Source organism: Setaria viridis, chromosome 9 (genome assembly GCF_005286985.2).
Source record: "Setaria viridis chromosome 9, Setaria_viridis_v4.0, whole genome shotgun sequence".
In the NCBI taxonomy this organism is placed as follows: domain Eukaryota; kingdom Viridiplantae; phylum Streptophyta; class Magnoliopsida; order Poales; family Poaceae; genus Setaria; species Setaria viridis.
In genome coordinates this window covers 46102569-46115639 of record NC_048271.2, presented here as the reverse complement: position 1 = coordinate 46115639, position 13071 = coordinate 46102569, and the positions used below count along the sequence as shown (strand labels likewise).

Genomic DNA, 13071 nt, shown 5'->3' with positions numbered 1-13071 from the left:
AAATGAACTTGTGCCGTCGCCGGAGGATCCTCCTTTTGGCTGACAGAAGTATAGAACTATTGCTGAGTTTGAAACCTGCAACTGCAAGTGGAACTCAACAGGACGATGGCTAGTCCAGGTCCAAGTGTTTGTCTGTCAAACAAAGACCAAAACAGGGGTGACGGACACCCCTCGTGGAGGCCCATAAATTCGTCTTTCGGTCTTTGCATTTCCTTCCTATACCAGCCGGGCCGACTCAGTCAGACCCGGCCTTGGAAATTAGGCCTGAAGTCGGTCGGGGAAAAATTGTTAAATACTTGCTAAAATAAAAAAATAGAGTTGGTGATATTTTTTTTCCCGAGTTGCGCTGAGTGTGCCTTCGAAATGCTAATATTTTTTTCACCAAATCGTATGACGAAAATTAGAAACTTTTGCTATTTTCGTCCTGTAGTTTGCTGAAAATATATTTTTATCATTTGATTTGGTAATATTGTTTTTGCAATTGCTGGACTAAATGATATTAAAAACAACTCCGAAATGCAACACTAGCATCTGCTACTCCCCTCCCCACAATGTAGCAATAGTGAAGTGAAACATTGGACTTCTTCCAGACAAGTTTTAACTTAACAGGTAAGGTAATAAATTCCCGTATTATTTATGTAGAAGTTCCTTCACAGCCAACATGAGGCATTTTCCAAAAGCACGCCGATAATTACTTTAGGTGTTCTCACATGACGAAGAGATACACTTCAACGAGGGGAAGCTTTATTTCATCAGATAGGTTTACATCCTGTTTGGGAGGAAGGGGCTAAATTTTAGCCTGAGCTAAAGTTTAGCCCCCTCAAATGCAGTAATAAACTTTAGCCCTTTGGGGTGTTTAGGAAGGAGGCTAAAAATTAGCGCACATGTGTTGATAAAAGACTCATTTACCCTACTTTCTCTCTCTCCTTTACCCCTCCTCTTCCTTCTCAACTCCTCTACGCCGTCCGCGAGATCTGCCATTGGTGCTCCTGGTGCTCGCTGGTTCTCGCGCTCCGAACGTGCCGAGGTGCAGACGGGGCTCGCGTCCTGCTACCGCTACGCCGCGACAGAGGAGGGAGAAGGGCCTGGGGCAGCCAGAGCGGAAGCGGATCCAGGCGGAGGCGGCTTGGGCGGTGGGGCCCGACGGATGTGGCGGTGGGGCTCAACGGATGCGGCGGCGGGGCTGGCCGGAGGCGGTGGAGCCGGTGGAGGCATCGGGGGTCGGCTGGAGGCAGCGAAGGTCGCGGAGGCGGTGGGGGTGTCGCGGGGGAGAAGGGTGTCGCATGGAGAGGAGAGAGGAAAGGGGGGCAGGGGTGAAAAATGGTTTTGTGGGACCACTTTTAGCCTCCTTTAGTTCATTTTAGCATCTCTTGGAGGGGCTAATGAATTATGGGGAGCTAAAGTACCATTTTAGCCCCTCCATGCCAAACAGGAGGACTAAAATGGAGAGGCTAAAGTTTAGCCCCCCTCCCAAACACCCTCTTTAATTTAGCAGTAGTCAACTTTGCCATACATGATACAGTGCGTCATGATAAGTTTGGTAGAAAGCAGCATTATTGCTCTACGGGTGAAGTGGACCAAATCACCTCTGCTTTCATGGAACCAATAAATTGCACGAAAACTGAAAGATCCAGTGGACACCCTCTTCCGTAAATTTTTCCGAAGTCAGCCAGCACCAAGAAAGTTCGATTGTTTACAGGCACAGCGACAGTAGAAAGTTCGATGGGATCATATAACAAGGCAGGTTTAACTTGCTCCAACATGTTTGCATGTATTGAGTTTTGAAAAGCTGCATAGCTCACCTTTGCTAGCCAGCACTAGGATCAACAAAACAATAAAGCCATCATCTGCATGCGCAAGTACACTATGTAGCAGCACGATTACGTAGCAAGCACTTGGCACTACTAATAGCTTTACGCCTTTACTGATCTTTGGTCACATACGAAAGTGACAGATAATTTGCTGAACCGCCTGTGTGTTTAATTTCCCGGAACACATGAGCAAACTTTGGCAGCCCTGCCACGGCACAATGCGCCTAGTAATCGAGAGTGACACATACTGTGTTTGCATTTCCCTGCGGGTAAAAATTACTGGCTTACGCGTTGCGGTCAGTTTTTTAATGTTATCTCGTGACGCCATGCTCCAAAGAGAAGCAGCTTGTGCATCTGAATCTCATCACCGTAGAATATTCGCTCAGACCTTGCTTTATACGCACAACTTGGTTGGGCAAATCATTTGTCGAGAAAATGCAGTGGCCACCTGTCCTGGGGCATCAGGCATCGACCTGAAAACTTAGTCAGAGATTCACAATTCAAGTAGTAGCATCATCAGCTACGGTATTAGTTAATTCGCTCTGCTACTTCTTTGTCTTTTGCTCTGTTTGCTGCTTTGCAGAAGGTAAAGAGGCCAATCCGTGCTTCTGGTCGGCGGACTGGACGCGAAGTCTTCGATGGAAGCCTCGTGTGTTTCCTTGCTCACTGGCCGCTTGCAGGACTGCAACTTGCATTTGCGGTGACGAGGCACTACTGTCTGCTGGTGCACTTTTAGTCAGACTCAGACAAAGAGCAAAAGAACGCCTCTCCCCACCTGTAAAGAATCAATGCCCCCCTGATGCTCTGCCATTGCATGAAGTTGTTTAATGTCTCTCGGATGGTTACCTACGGTGAAAAAACTCCATCAGATCTTTCAGGCGTAAAATATCTCAAAATATGTTGACATCATGCGTGACATTTAATTGAAACCCAGTTTTTTTGTTCTGTTGTGGGGAAGTTTCAGGCGTAGTTCTTCGGCATCTTGGGAAATTTCACTGCCTCCAGCTGTACGGTTAAACCAACACTGGCCTCTCAGCTTACCAATGGAGGTGATTAAGTCTCTGGCAGTAAGGACAAAAGAGCAGCTCTTTAGTTTAACCAAGCTAGTTGATGCACACGCAATTGCACTAGCTGATACGGAGTACTTTAGTGCACGTATGCGTCCTCAGTCCTCAGCTCCCCCCGTTAAACTGCACCCTTCACCATCCTCAGACCTCCCCCCCCTTTCAGCTCCTGCAGTCTTCTCTCCTCCCTAGTTGAGTGCTGTGTTCTTGGTTCACTGGAAGCTGGTAGAGCGCGCCATGCCTCCTCCTCTCCCCGAATGCATCACTTCAGCTAGCTAAGTACCTTCGGTTGCTCGTTCCCCTCAGGTTCTGTAATCTCTGCTCTTGTTCCTTCGCCAAGCTCCCGCGTCCATGTCGCTCACGGAGGTCAGCCACCACTTCTGCTACCTCCACTCCCTCTCCATCGTGCTGCTCTACTTCCTCTACGTGATCTCCTGATCGGCCTCCCCTGACTTTCCGAACAAAGCTTTGGTTTGATTCAGAATCGAAGCTTTGTTCGTTACAAAAACATTGTCAATAATTAGTTCTCGTTCCTGTTCCATGATCCCGTCCAGTTCTTCTCCCGGCCCTCTCCTGCTTTGCTGCTAAGTTCCGTGCCTCTCCTAGCGCACGCTTCCACACCCGATCATTCAACTAGAAGCGGCACTGTTCCAACTTCCAAGCAGGCAAGTTCTTCATTTCCTTCCGTAGTAAGATGGTTCCTGCGGCGGCGCCGCAGCAGGGGGTGGTCCGCCACGCCGCGGCGGCCACCGAGGAGGAGCGGCGGCGCAACCGCATGACCTCGAACCGGCTGTCGGCGCGCAAGTCCCGCATGAAGCGGCAGCAGCACGTGGACGACCTGGCGGCGGAGGCGGAGCGCCTGCGGCGCGAGAACGAGGCGATGCGCGCCGGCGTCGGCGGCGCCCTGCGGCGGGGCCGCGCGCTGGAGCAGGAGAACCGCGTGCTCGCGGCGCACGCGCGCCAGCTGTGCGCCGCGCTCCTGCTGGCGAACTCCCAGCTCCGCCTGCTCGGCGGCGTGGCCGGCGTGCCGCTCGACGTGCCTGGCGTGCCCGACCACCTCGTGCAGCTGTACGGCGGCACGCAGCAGATGCCAGTCACGCCGCTGGCGCCGACTCCGCCGCCCCTGCAACTGCCGCTGGAGATCCAAATGCTGTTGCAGCCCGACGTCATGGACGCCGTCGGTGTGCTCGAGTTCTGAGGTGCGGGAGCGCAAGTGTATCATCGTGCGACGTGTGAATGCTGTGCTGTGTGGTGTTATATATTTCGCGCGCTGTATGCTTTTGTGATGTGTGAACTGGTACCGTGGTGTATGTTAAGTGCCTTGTTAATGTCGTCGACGAATAAAGAACGTATGTAAGTTGTGTAACAGTGTTATACGTACGTGCAGAAACTGAAGTGATATTATTTGTGCAATTCTAGTGGACAAGCATCTATCCTTGACAGGTTGCTAATCTATGATTTCGGATTAATTCTGGAAACAAAGATATATATATATATATATATATATATATATATATATATATATATATATGTACGACGATTGCAGACAACCTTGCTTCTTCATTCAGGGCTTGACCGAGACGTTAACATCCGTTGCACAAAACAAATTAAACGCTGCGTCGTTGCCAGCCTGACACACACGGTGATGCAAACGAGTAAACGACAGTAAAATTTCTTTCACCGCTATGCTGCCGAGGCATTAAACTGGACGGCAGTAGTTCTACGAGTACGAGACACGCGCGCGCGCTGACTAGACGTCGACGCGCACCCCCATGGCCCCATCGGCCATCGCCCATCGACCATGTTGTCCATGCACGAAACTAAGCTTTGCGAGAGACAGCAGCAGAGAGGCCGAGCAGCCCGAGCTCACAGCGGCTGACCGGCCGCCGGCCGCTAGCTAGATTTCCGTCGCCCGTCGATGATTTCCGGCCTGGTTGTAGCGTCCGGCTACGTGACGGCGATCGTCCTCTCGCAGGTCGCAGCAGGCGTGCGCCAAAATCGATGTCGACCACGGCTGAGTTCAACCGAGTTGGAAAAGGACGACGTGCTCGGCCCCGGGTTCAATTCGTTTGGTTCTTTTCCGTGGCACGCCACGGCGCGATCGCACGACTGGCCAGGTGTCCTTGGGCCACGTACGGCAAAAACGATGTTCACCTAAAGAAAACTACTGCGGGTGACCTGAAACGGAGTCATGCGTTCACTCTGCACAGAAACGCAATGCTAGTTGTTTCAGAAAATTAAAGAAAAGAAAAACAAACGCAACAATGCTGCGCGTTTTACCAGCTGACGGGGAGAACAATGCAAGCACCTGATTTGATTTGCTAGCCCCAATTAGCTGATGACTGATGAGTGTTGGTTTCGATTCTAAAATGTAAGGCGTTTTTTTTATTCTAAGTCAATTTTTTTGACTTTGATCAAATTATTAAAAATACATTAACAACAATATCAAATTATTTTTACTATAACCATTATACATATCTTGATATTCAACCTATTTGGTACCGTAGAAGTTAATATATTTTTCTATAGAGTTGATGAAAAATAGAAAAAATTAACTTACAGTAATGCTAAAAACACCTTACATTTTGGAATAATGAGGACACTATTTTCCTAAATTTATTTGTCAACAGCTAAGACCTACCACATCCCTCAAATAGCCAGCAAAGTTGGAGAATAGGAAAAATTAGCAGAGAGAAAGAGCTTCTAGAATGAAAATCCACCGTGGCTGATCTGTCACCACACAATTGGCGAGGAAGGGATAAGATGAGAAACATCATAAAAAGGACACCAGCCCAACCCAACCAAAACCTTCCCCTGCTTCACTCCATCACCACTCCAAGAGTTCTCAAATCGCCAAGCAATGGCCAGCGCGGTCACCGCCATGGCCGCCATAGCCTCTTTCCCGGCTCCAAGAAGCCTCCAGCAGGCTCCGGCTCCGTTGCAGCTCCGCCAGAACGCCGTGTCGTTCGTCGCACGGCCGGTTCGGGCGCACCGCCGGCTGGTGGCCGTGGCGGCCAGCTCGCCGGCGACGCCGCCGGATCTCTCCAACAAGGTGTCCGAGAGCATCAAGCATGCGCAGGAGGCGTGCGCGGACGACCCGGTGAGCGGCGAGTGCGCGGCGGCCTGGGACGAGGTGGAGGAGCTCAGCGCGGCCGCCAGCCACGCCCGCGACCGGCAGAAGGGCGCCGACCCGCTCGAGGAGTACTGCAAGGAAAACCCCGAGACTGACGAGTGCCGCACGTACGAGGACTGAGCCGGGCGAGTCTCTTCCTGGCTGCCGCCATCGCTGTCACGTGATCTACCTAAGCTAGCTTGGTTAGAGTGGCATGATGGCAACATGAAGACATGAGTGCATGTATGATGGACCTGTTCCTTCGTCTCTCCTTGAGCGTTTGAGTTTGGTTTCTTCGTTTAATCTGGCTTGGTTTGCAATAAAGCAGGGGTTGTTTATTGGTCTGTTATTCACAAGAAATATTTAGGATTAGAAGGTCCTACTGTAATCCCAAGGCAAGATGTAATCTTTAGACTTTAGTAATATATTTGCTGGTATGCTTCTGAAACATGATTTTACTCTGTGCCATGCTGTCAAGGATCACAGATTTAACGTCTTTTTAAGGCCACAGATTTAACTGTCTTAGCTCACTTATAAGAAATAGGTGTGTCTCATTGGACAGTTTCATTGCACAGTTACTAAGATTGAGAATTTGGTAACTGTGCTAATTGAGCGTCATGGGGATGAACCTCCCTTTTTATGAAACCCCTCGACCTTGCCAATATACGGTAACAAATTTAATGTCCATAAAATTCCTATGAAACTCCCACTGAAAATAGCTTTAGTATAAGATAAATTGGCTTCTTTTGTACAAGAAGAAATTGCCTTCTTTTGGACCACGAATTTAACGGTCATAGTCCAATCAGTACACGAAGAAATTGCAATATAGTATGCCTGTACAATACTGCAGGGTCAGAAGTTGTATTGTGTTGAGGCTGACATGGTGTTTGGATCTCAGATGCAAACAATATTTCAACTCTTTATGTCTGAGCCCGCAGGGGAATATAATTGTCAGTTGACAAAGATACAGGAGGCAGGTGAAATGAAACCGATACAGGGGGGAAATACAGTACATGCTTGGGTCTGAGACTCTCTGAGACCGCAGCACCATTTATTTCGTTCGAGTATACGATGCCAGTTAAGACTGAGAAGAGCTCATTTCCCAGAAACCAACTTCCAGCTCGAGTACCCGGATGAATGCCTCTTCAGCGCTCTTGACAGCATCAGCTGGTGCATTCTCCAAGCTGCGATCCGCGATTCTCTGCAGAGACTGGCAGTACTGTTTGAACTCAGCGCTGCCCCATCTCTGGCAGGTGCCCAGGAGCTCCGGTGGCGTCTTATTACCTTCTTCTATACAGAAACCGAAGCTGTCCTGGTACACGGTTTCAATTATCCAGAAGGTAGTTACAGCAACAGCATAGCTAATCTCTGGCTCTGCAAAGCTTCGAAGAAACCTGATGACAAGGTTAATGTCAGTTACAGAACTTTAGTCATGCTATTGTGCGGGAAACTTTGCGAATGTTGTGGACGGAGATGAACCTGTGGTACTCTATATTGGATTTGAGGGGTGAAACACTTGCTAGATCAACACCCCATCTGGCAGCTTCATTCTTGAACCAAGAGAGCTCATCACTGAGAGAAGCTACTCCACCCAAGATAATTTCCATGTCCATGCTGTCTTCTTGTTTGCAACACTTGAGCAGTACACTAGCTATAAATGTGACAAATTCTCTCACAAACAGGTAATCCTGGCTCTGAATATGGAAAAGAAGCAAGGTTATTTATTTTTTTACACTGTTGATACTGATAGCAAAAATAATTTTTTTGAAGCAAATCACCGGGAATAAAGTTGACCAACACCAAACCCAGTTATTATAAAACCAGCCATAAAATCCATTACAGATTTATAATAAGGTATCTGAATTTCACTTGTAACTATCAACCGCAAAAATACTTTGAGCTATTGCAGAGGCACACTATATTGATATCAGATAAGCCTACAAAATTCTAGGTGTTTAAAATGAAACATAGAGCATATTTCACTAAGTAAATCTTCAAATTTCAGTGTTCCTGCTTCTTTCTAGGCTAAATAAGTTCGTCAGTTTCTGGTAAAGCCGTAAAGGACTTTGTTACTATCACAAAGTAACAGGAATCGTCATAGAACCAAACATTTACAAGTGTTTCTTTTCTTCACTTCTGTGTATGTATCCTATATAAAAGCAAAAGAATATGCGCCTACTGGGAGATCTATGTCAAGAAGTACTGAATTCAAATCATTAAAGGGAGAGCGATTTCTCGGAGGAGATTTTAATGGCCGCAACAGCACCTAGAAAAAAAGAGCCCAAGATAATACAGAGTACCCAACTTTCGTTATAATACTACGCTCAATGGAACTAGGAGTCAAGTTGATTTTTACCCGGTTCCCTGAACATGATCATTGATTGCTTTACGGTTTCACGACTGAACAATCTCAATTGTCAACTAAGAGCCAATTCTTTTCAGAAGTTATTTCTGCCAATTGGAAGAAACAATTCAATGATGAGATCGACATCTAGGACTGATTAGTCCTTTGAAAACACAAGATCTTCACACTCACAGTACCTAAAAAGATCTTTTGCCTTCACTCTTTCTGTCTTTCAGGTTCCATTTTAAGTTCACAGGTCTTCTAAAGGCACTTCTGACACAAATTGCCCATCACCACTTTAAATCAAACACATATGCCAACTGACCACTCAAATCTATAGCCCTACACACTAATTTTCTTATCTAGTAGCAACTCGAGACTCCACTACACATACAGATACAACTTGATGTGCGAAGCTCCATGCCCCGAGCCCCCGAGTCAAGAATCAGACATGCCGCTGTCAAAGGTAAGCCCACGCCAATTTTCTCGCAGTTGGGGGCGTCACACGACGAGAACCTCACAAGTTTAAACTGCATCTGCTGACGCCTTGACGGGCACATTCAGGGACTTACCAGCCAGCGCTTGAAGGCGGACAGGTCGATGGTGCCGTCGCGGATGGAGACGGTGAACGGGTGCCGCGTGGCCCGATCATACATCTGCCCGTGCCTCTCCATCCATGCCGCCGTCGTGCTCGCCTCGACCCCGCCGCCGTCCATCGCCGCCGTCTGGGATCCCGGTTGCTGCCTTGCTGAACCCCAAGTCCGCCGCTCCTGGTCCCTGGGGGGTGGGGGGCTCTCACGCTTTGACCACGGGGAAAATTGCAGCCGAGTCCCTCGAAATTTCGTCCCCTTACGTTTACGTTGCCAGTCCTGCGGGGGTGGGGGTTCAAGTTCAAAGAACATGGTTAAATCGAGTAGCTCGGCTGGATCTGCGGCTGAAAAGCATGTCGTAATCATACTGATTAATGGGGTCCACCGCTACCATGTCCCCACCTGTCAGTTAATATTAGCAATAACGCCGTGCTTAGGAAGGCAACGCGGATCAGACTCCAAACACGCGGCGGCAGCGAAGCCCCGAGCTCCGCCCAGCCTCCTTCCTCGCTTTCACCCTCCTTCCATCTGCCTCCGGTGGCAAGAGGGAACGGAAAATTGGTCCCTAGGCAGGTGAGATCCCAGCGGCGTTCGATCCGGACGGCGGTGGGGCGAAGATGTTGGACATACAGAAGCGGCGCGTGCGGCTGATGCTCCTCATCTTGGGCGTCCTTGCGCTCAGCATGACAGGTTACCTTTCCGATTGCACAATCTTTTCTCTCCTGTGCAATTTCACCTGTTAGTTTCCGAGGCGAAGATCTCTGGGCGCTGGTTTCCGGTTAGGTTCGTCGATTGTTGGGGAGTAATTGGTTTTTGGTGAGGGAGCGAAGTTACCTGATTTTAATTTTGAGTAGTGACGCGTTTAGGTTCGTCGATCTGTAGTTTGTACCTTAGGGGGTATTTCTGCTTTCAGGGAGCAATTACGCATTTATTTGCCTGGTTTAGATTGATGTGGATGGTGGAATTCTCCTTCCATTTTTGCTAAGTTCTTTGCTGTTGTACTTATGATTGTGGAGCTGCAAAGTTGCAAATAAAATCCGTGTATAGTTATTCAGAAAGTCTCAAAGTCATAAATTTGCAGGAAGATCTGATTGGGCTCGTAATACATTTTGCTGTAATACAGCAGAAAGTTATAAATTTGTCATAGAGTGGCAGCTGTTTACTACTATTGTTTTATTACATGTCAGCACTTGATTGTGGGTTGAATATTTGTTAGCATGGACTAATGTGCGATCATAGGACGTCATCCATACATTTTACATGTCTGAGCCTTGCAATATGAGCAAATAGTCACTGCATCTCTGAGCCTCTGAGGTAGCATCCTGGCAGCACTTTTGAAGGTATCAATGTGATGGTATATGCTAGTTGCTGAATTTACTTTTATGGTGTTTCGTTCTGCACAGGCACCCAGCTTATATGCTTTAGTCATAGGCTCATAGCCACTTGGCCAAAGAGCAATGCTAAGTTTTTGGGCCTCTCTGGAGCCTAGATGAAGCTGTTTCCAGAATTCCATCTATAATTTAAAAATTAAACCACTGTGTTGCTGATTTCATTGCCCCAAATGCTATAGGTGGATTTGAGATCTCTCAATTACAACGAAATATATGACTTACCATCATTATAAGTTTATAACAACAAATGATATAATTATTTATACATCTGATTGCAAGGATAAAAAGTAAATTGAAACAATGGAAACTGTAGAAGTGCAGAAGTTGTAGCCATAGTTGAAAGTATGAAACACTCCATTAGTTCTGCTTTTGAGTCAAAGCTGGGACTTGGGAGTTCCATATATTCTACAGGGCAATAGCCAGAACTTCTACCTGTTCAAACAAGGTGTTCAAGTGAATCAATAATAAGAGAACCGGTGCACTTTCAGTTTACAAGTTTGCCTGATATCAGCTGCTTACTGAACAGCGTGTGCTTATTCACTAGCATTAGCTAATGGACGCAAGCACTCATTTTATATGCATGTGCCAAACAAAACAAACAGAAAGCCTTAGTATTGGTAACATACCTACACTTTACTGAAGAACTAGGAGAGACAACACATTGTGTTTAAAGTTTAAACTGAGTCATTAATGACTGGTAATTGACTTGATTGTAAATTCTATTGCATATGATAGAGTGTTAGCTGCACAAGTTTGGCAATCTGTTTTATGTAATGTAATCTCGCCATACTCCTATTACCGGCCTGGCAGGTCTATTCAAAGATAACTCTTGCTAAGTAGCCAAATTGACATTCTGCAAGCAAGTTGAATACAACAGTTTGATAGTCCAATATTGCAAACTATTGGTTCCTTTTTAAATCTCTAAACTTAACTTCTTGTAGATATTCATGATTTCAAATAAAAAGCAAAGTTATCTCCTGAATGACCCCATTCACTTCTAATTTACAGCTGAGAAGTTCAGGGAACTTGTTGGAAAAGAAGCTGCATCAAAGAGTGGTCAGTTCACATTGATGAACTGCTTTGACATGGGCTCTGGCAGCCTTGCATGCACTGCGAAGGAGGGTGTCAAGTTGTATGTCAACAACCTTCGAACTGCACACCTGGAAAGGGTGCGGCAGCATGCCATGGAGAAAGCATTAGCCGATGCCATGACAGAAGGCCTAACACCTGCCGAAGCAGCCAAGCAAGCTCAGAAGGTTAGTGCAAAAGCGGCAAAAGTGGCTGCTCGTCAAGCCAATCGGATATTGGGGCCAATAATTTCTTCTGGTTGGGACTTCTTCGAAGCAATGTACTTTGGTGGAAGCATGACGGAAGGTTTTCTCCGGGGCACTGGCACCTTGTTTGGAACTTATGCGGGTGGTTTCCATGGTGAGGAGAGGTTTGGAAAACTTGGATATCTTGTGGGAAGCCAACTAGGAAGCTGGGGTGGAGGAAGAATTGGACTGATGATTTATGATATCATAAGTGGCCTGAAATATATGCTTCAGTCTATCCAACCTGAGAATGAATCACCGTCATATGCTTCAGAAGATGGTTCAGAATACACGGATAGTTATACAAGCCATGAAAGAGAGGAATCAACATACTATGAAACATCGGAGGAGCAGCAGGAAGAATCAAAATGGTTCGGTTTGTTCTGAAACTGCAAACCGAAGTGTGCTGTGTTATACTGGAGTCATGGAAACAATTAGATTGTTTTTGTTATACTTGTCTGAATGTTTAGCTTCATTTTGTACGGTCGAATAGATTAGGTATGATTCTTCTTTGTAATTTTGTTTTGGCTACTGTATATACATAGAAATATGTGCATGCAACCCTTAAGGTTGTGCAGAATGTGCAACAAATAGCAGCATTACTGAACCACTTACAGGGAAGTTATGAGCATTATCTTGTTGAAAAATGTTTTGGGGAGACGGCTCTTTAGTCTCTTGATGTTTGATTGGTGCTTCTGTCTGACAATGCTTTTTTTTTATCAAATTGATGCTACGATCTAGCAGATGCTACTTGATATCTGGTCAGCTTTCCTGTTCCTAAAGACTTACTCCCTCCGTTCCAAATTGTAGGTCGTTTTGGCATTTTTAGATTCGTAGATTTTGCTATGCAACTAGATATACACTTATGTATAGATACATTGTAAAAGTTATGAATATAGAAATGTCAAAATGACCTACAATTTGGGACGGATGCAGTTGTTGTGAAGGGTGTGTTAACAGAAGTTGTTGACTTTGTGCGTCAGAAGCGTAAGCTCCAAGCCGCCAAATTGAGTTCCAGCTTTTGCCCGGTAAGTTGCAGTTTATACCTGATAGATTGATCAAATTGTGATGTCCCCGTTGGTACCGGTGGTGAAGGACCGAAGCATGATGCGAATCAGATATGTTCACCGAGCTTCCGTGAGGAAGATGACCCCGATGGGCGATGGGCGATGGGATATCTCTGATATTTCTTTTCTTCTCCATTCGAGGCCTGAATTGATCCTGAAGCATTCATCGAGCAACTGGTGCATGCTGCAATGACATGGCTTTTCAGCGCTAGAACACAGGACGTATGGTAAGGCCCTGCAGCAGCAAGGAGATGCTCTACCTCCCGGAGCCTGCTTGTTTGGTGAGAGACTGACAGTGGACAGATAGAGCGCCCATTGTGTGTTCTCCTTAATGGCCAAGAGCCCAAGACTTGTCGCATGTGATTGTGTGTCATGGCGC

The 13071-nt window shown here is 46.7% G+C and overlaps 4 protein-coding genes across 4 annotated transcripts; 3 read left to right on the top strand and 1 right to left on the bottom strand.

Moving 5' to 3' along the window:
- Positions 1-2789: 2789 nt before the first annotated feature.
- LOC117839760 (bZIP transcription factor 53-like) lies at positions 2790-4301 on the top strand. Its single transcript, XM_034720175.2, has one exon. It carries the CDS (start codon positions 3570-3572, stop codon positions 4071-4073), a length of 504 nt encoding a protein of 167 aa, XP_034576066.1. The 5' UTR covers positions 2790-3569; the 3' UTR covers positions 4074-4301.
- Positions 4302-5665: 1364 nt separating this feature from the next.
- Positions 5666-6435, top strand: LOC117837667 (calvin cycle protein CP12-1, chloroplastic). The gene has a single exon (XM_034717397.2). It carries the CDS (start codon positions 5736-5738, stop codon positions 6126-6128), a length of 393 nt encoding a protein of 130 aa, XP_034573288.1. The 5' UTR covers positions 5666-5735; the 3' UTR covers positions 6129-6435.
- A 451-nt stretch (positions 6436-6886) lies between these two features.
- On the bottom strand, positions 6887-9207 carry LOC117837665 (bifunctional TENA2 protein). The gene is made up of 3 exons (XM_034717395.2): positions 8904-9207; positions 7467-7681; positions 6887-7381 (listed from the first exon to the last, which is right to left on the bottom strand). The coding sequence occupies exons 1-3, from the start codon at positions 9045-9047 to the stop codon at positions 7066-7068; spliced, it is 675 nt and encodes a 224-aa protein (XP_034573286.1). The 5' UTR covers positions 9048-9207; the 3' UTR covers positions 6887-7065.
- A 151-nt stretch (positions 9208-9358) lies between these two features.
- LOC117837666 (uncharacterized) lies at positions 9359-12309 on the top strand. The gene is made up of 2 exons (XM_034717396.2): positions 9359-9611; positions 11321-12309. Exons 1-2 carry the CDS (start codon positions 9539-9541, stop codon positions 12010-12012), a joined length of 765 nt encoding a protein of 254 aa, XP_034573287.1. The 5' UTR covers positions 9359-9538; the 3' UTR covers positions 12013-12309.
- The last annotated feature ends 762 nt before the right edge of the window (positions 12310-13071 follow it).

What these genes read in the sequence shown, in the direction of transcription:
- LOC117837666 (XM_034717396.2), top strand. Translation starts at nt 9,539, where the DNA reads ATGTTGGACATACAGAAGCGGCGCGTGCGGCTGATGCTCCTCATCTTG. An exon ending in CCTTGCGCTCAGCATGACAG is followed by an intron (nt 9,612 to 11,320) that starts GTTACCTTTCCG and finishes TCTAATTTACAG; the next exon opens with CTGAGAAGTTCAGGGAACTT.
- LOC117837665 (XM_034717395.2), bottom strand. Translation starts at nt 9,047, where the DNA reads ATGGACGGCGGCGGGGTCGAGGCGAGCACGACGGCGGCATGGATGGAG. An exon ending in CCGCCTTCAAGCGCTGGCTG is followed by an intron (nt 7,682 to 8,903) that starts GTAAGTCCCTGA and finishes TTCCATATTCAG; the next exon opens with AGCCAGGATTACCTGTTTGT. An exon ending in TCCAATATAGAGTACCACAG is followed by an intron (nt 7,382 to 7,466) that starts GTTCATCTCCGT and finishes CCTTGTCATCAG; the next exon opens with GTTTCTTCGAAGCTTTGCAG.
- LOC117837667 (XM_034717397.2), top strand. Translation starts at nt 5,736, where the DNA reads ATGGCCAGCGCGGTCACCGCCATGGCCGCCATAGCCTCTTTCCCGGCT.
- LOC117839760 (XM_034720175.2), top strand. Translation starts at nt 3,570, where the DNA reads ATGGTTCCTGCGGCGGCGCCGCAGCAGGGGGTGGTCCGCCACGCCGCG.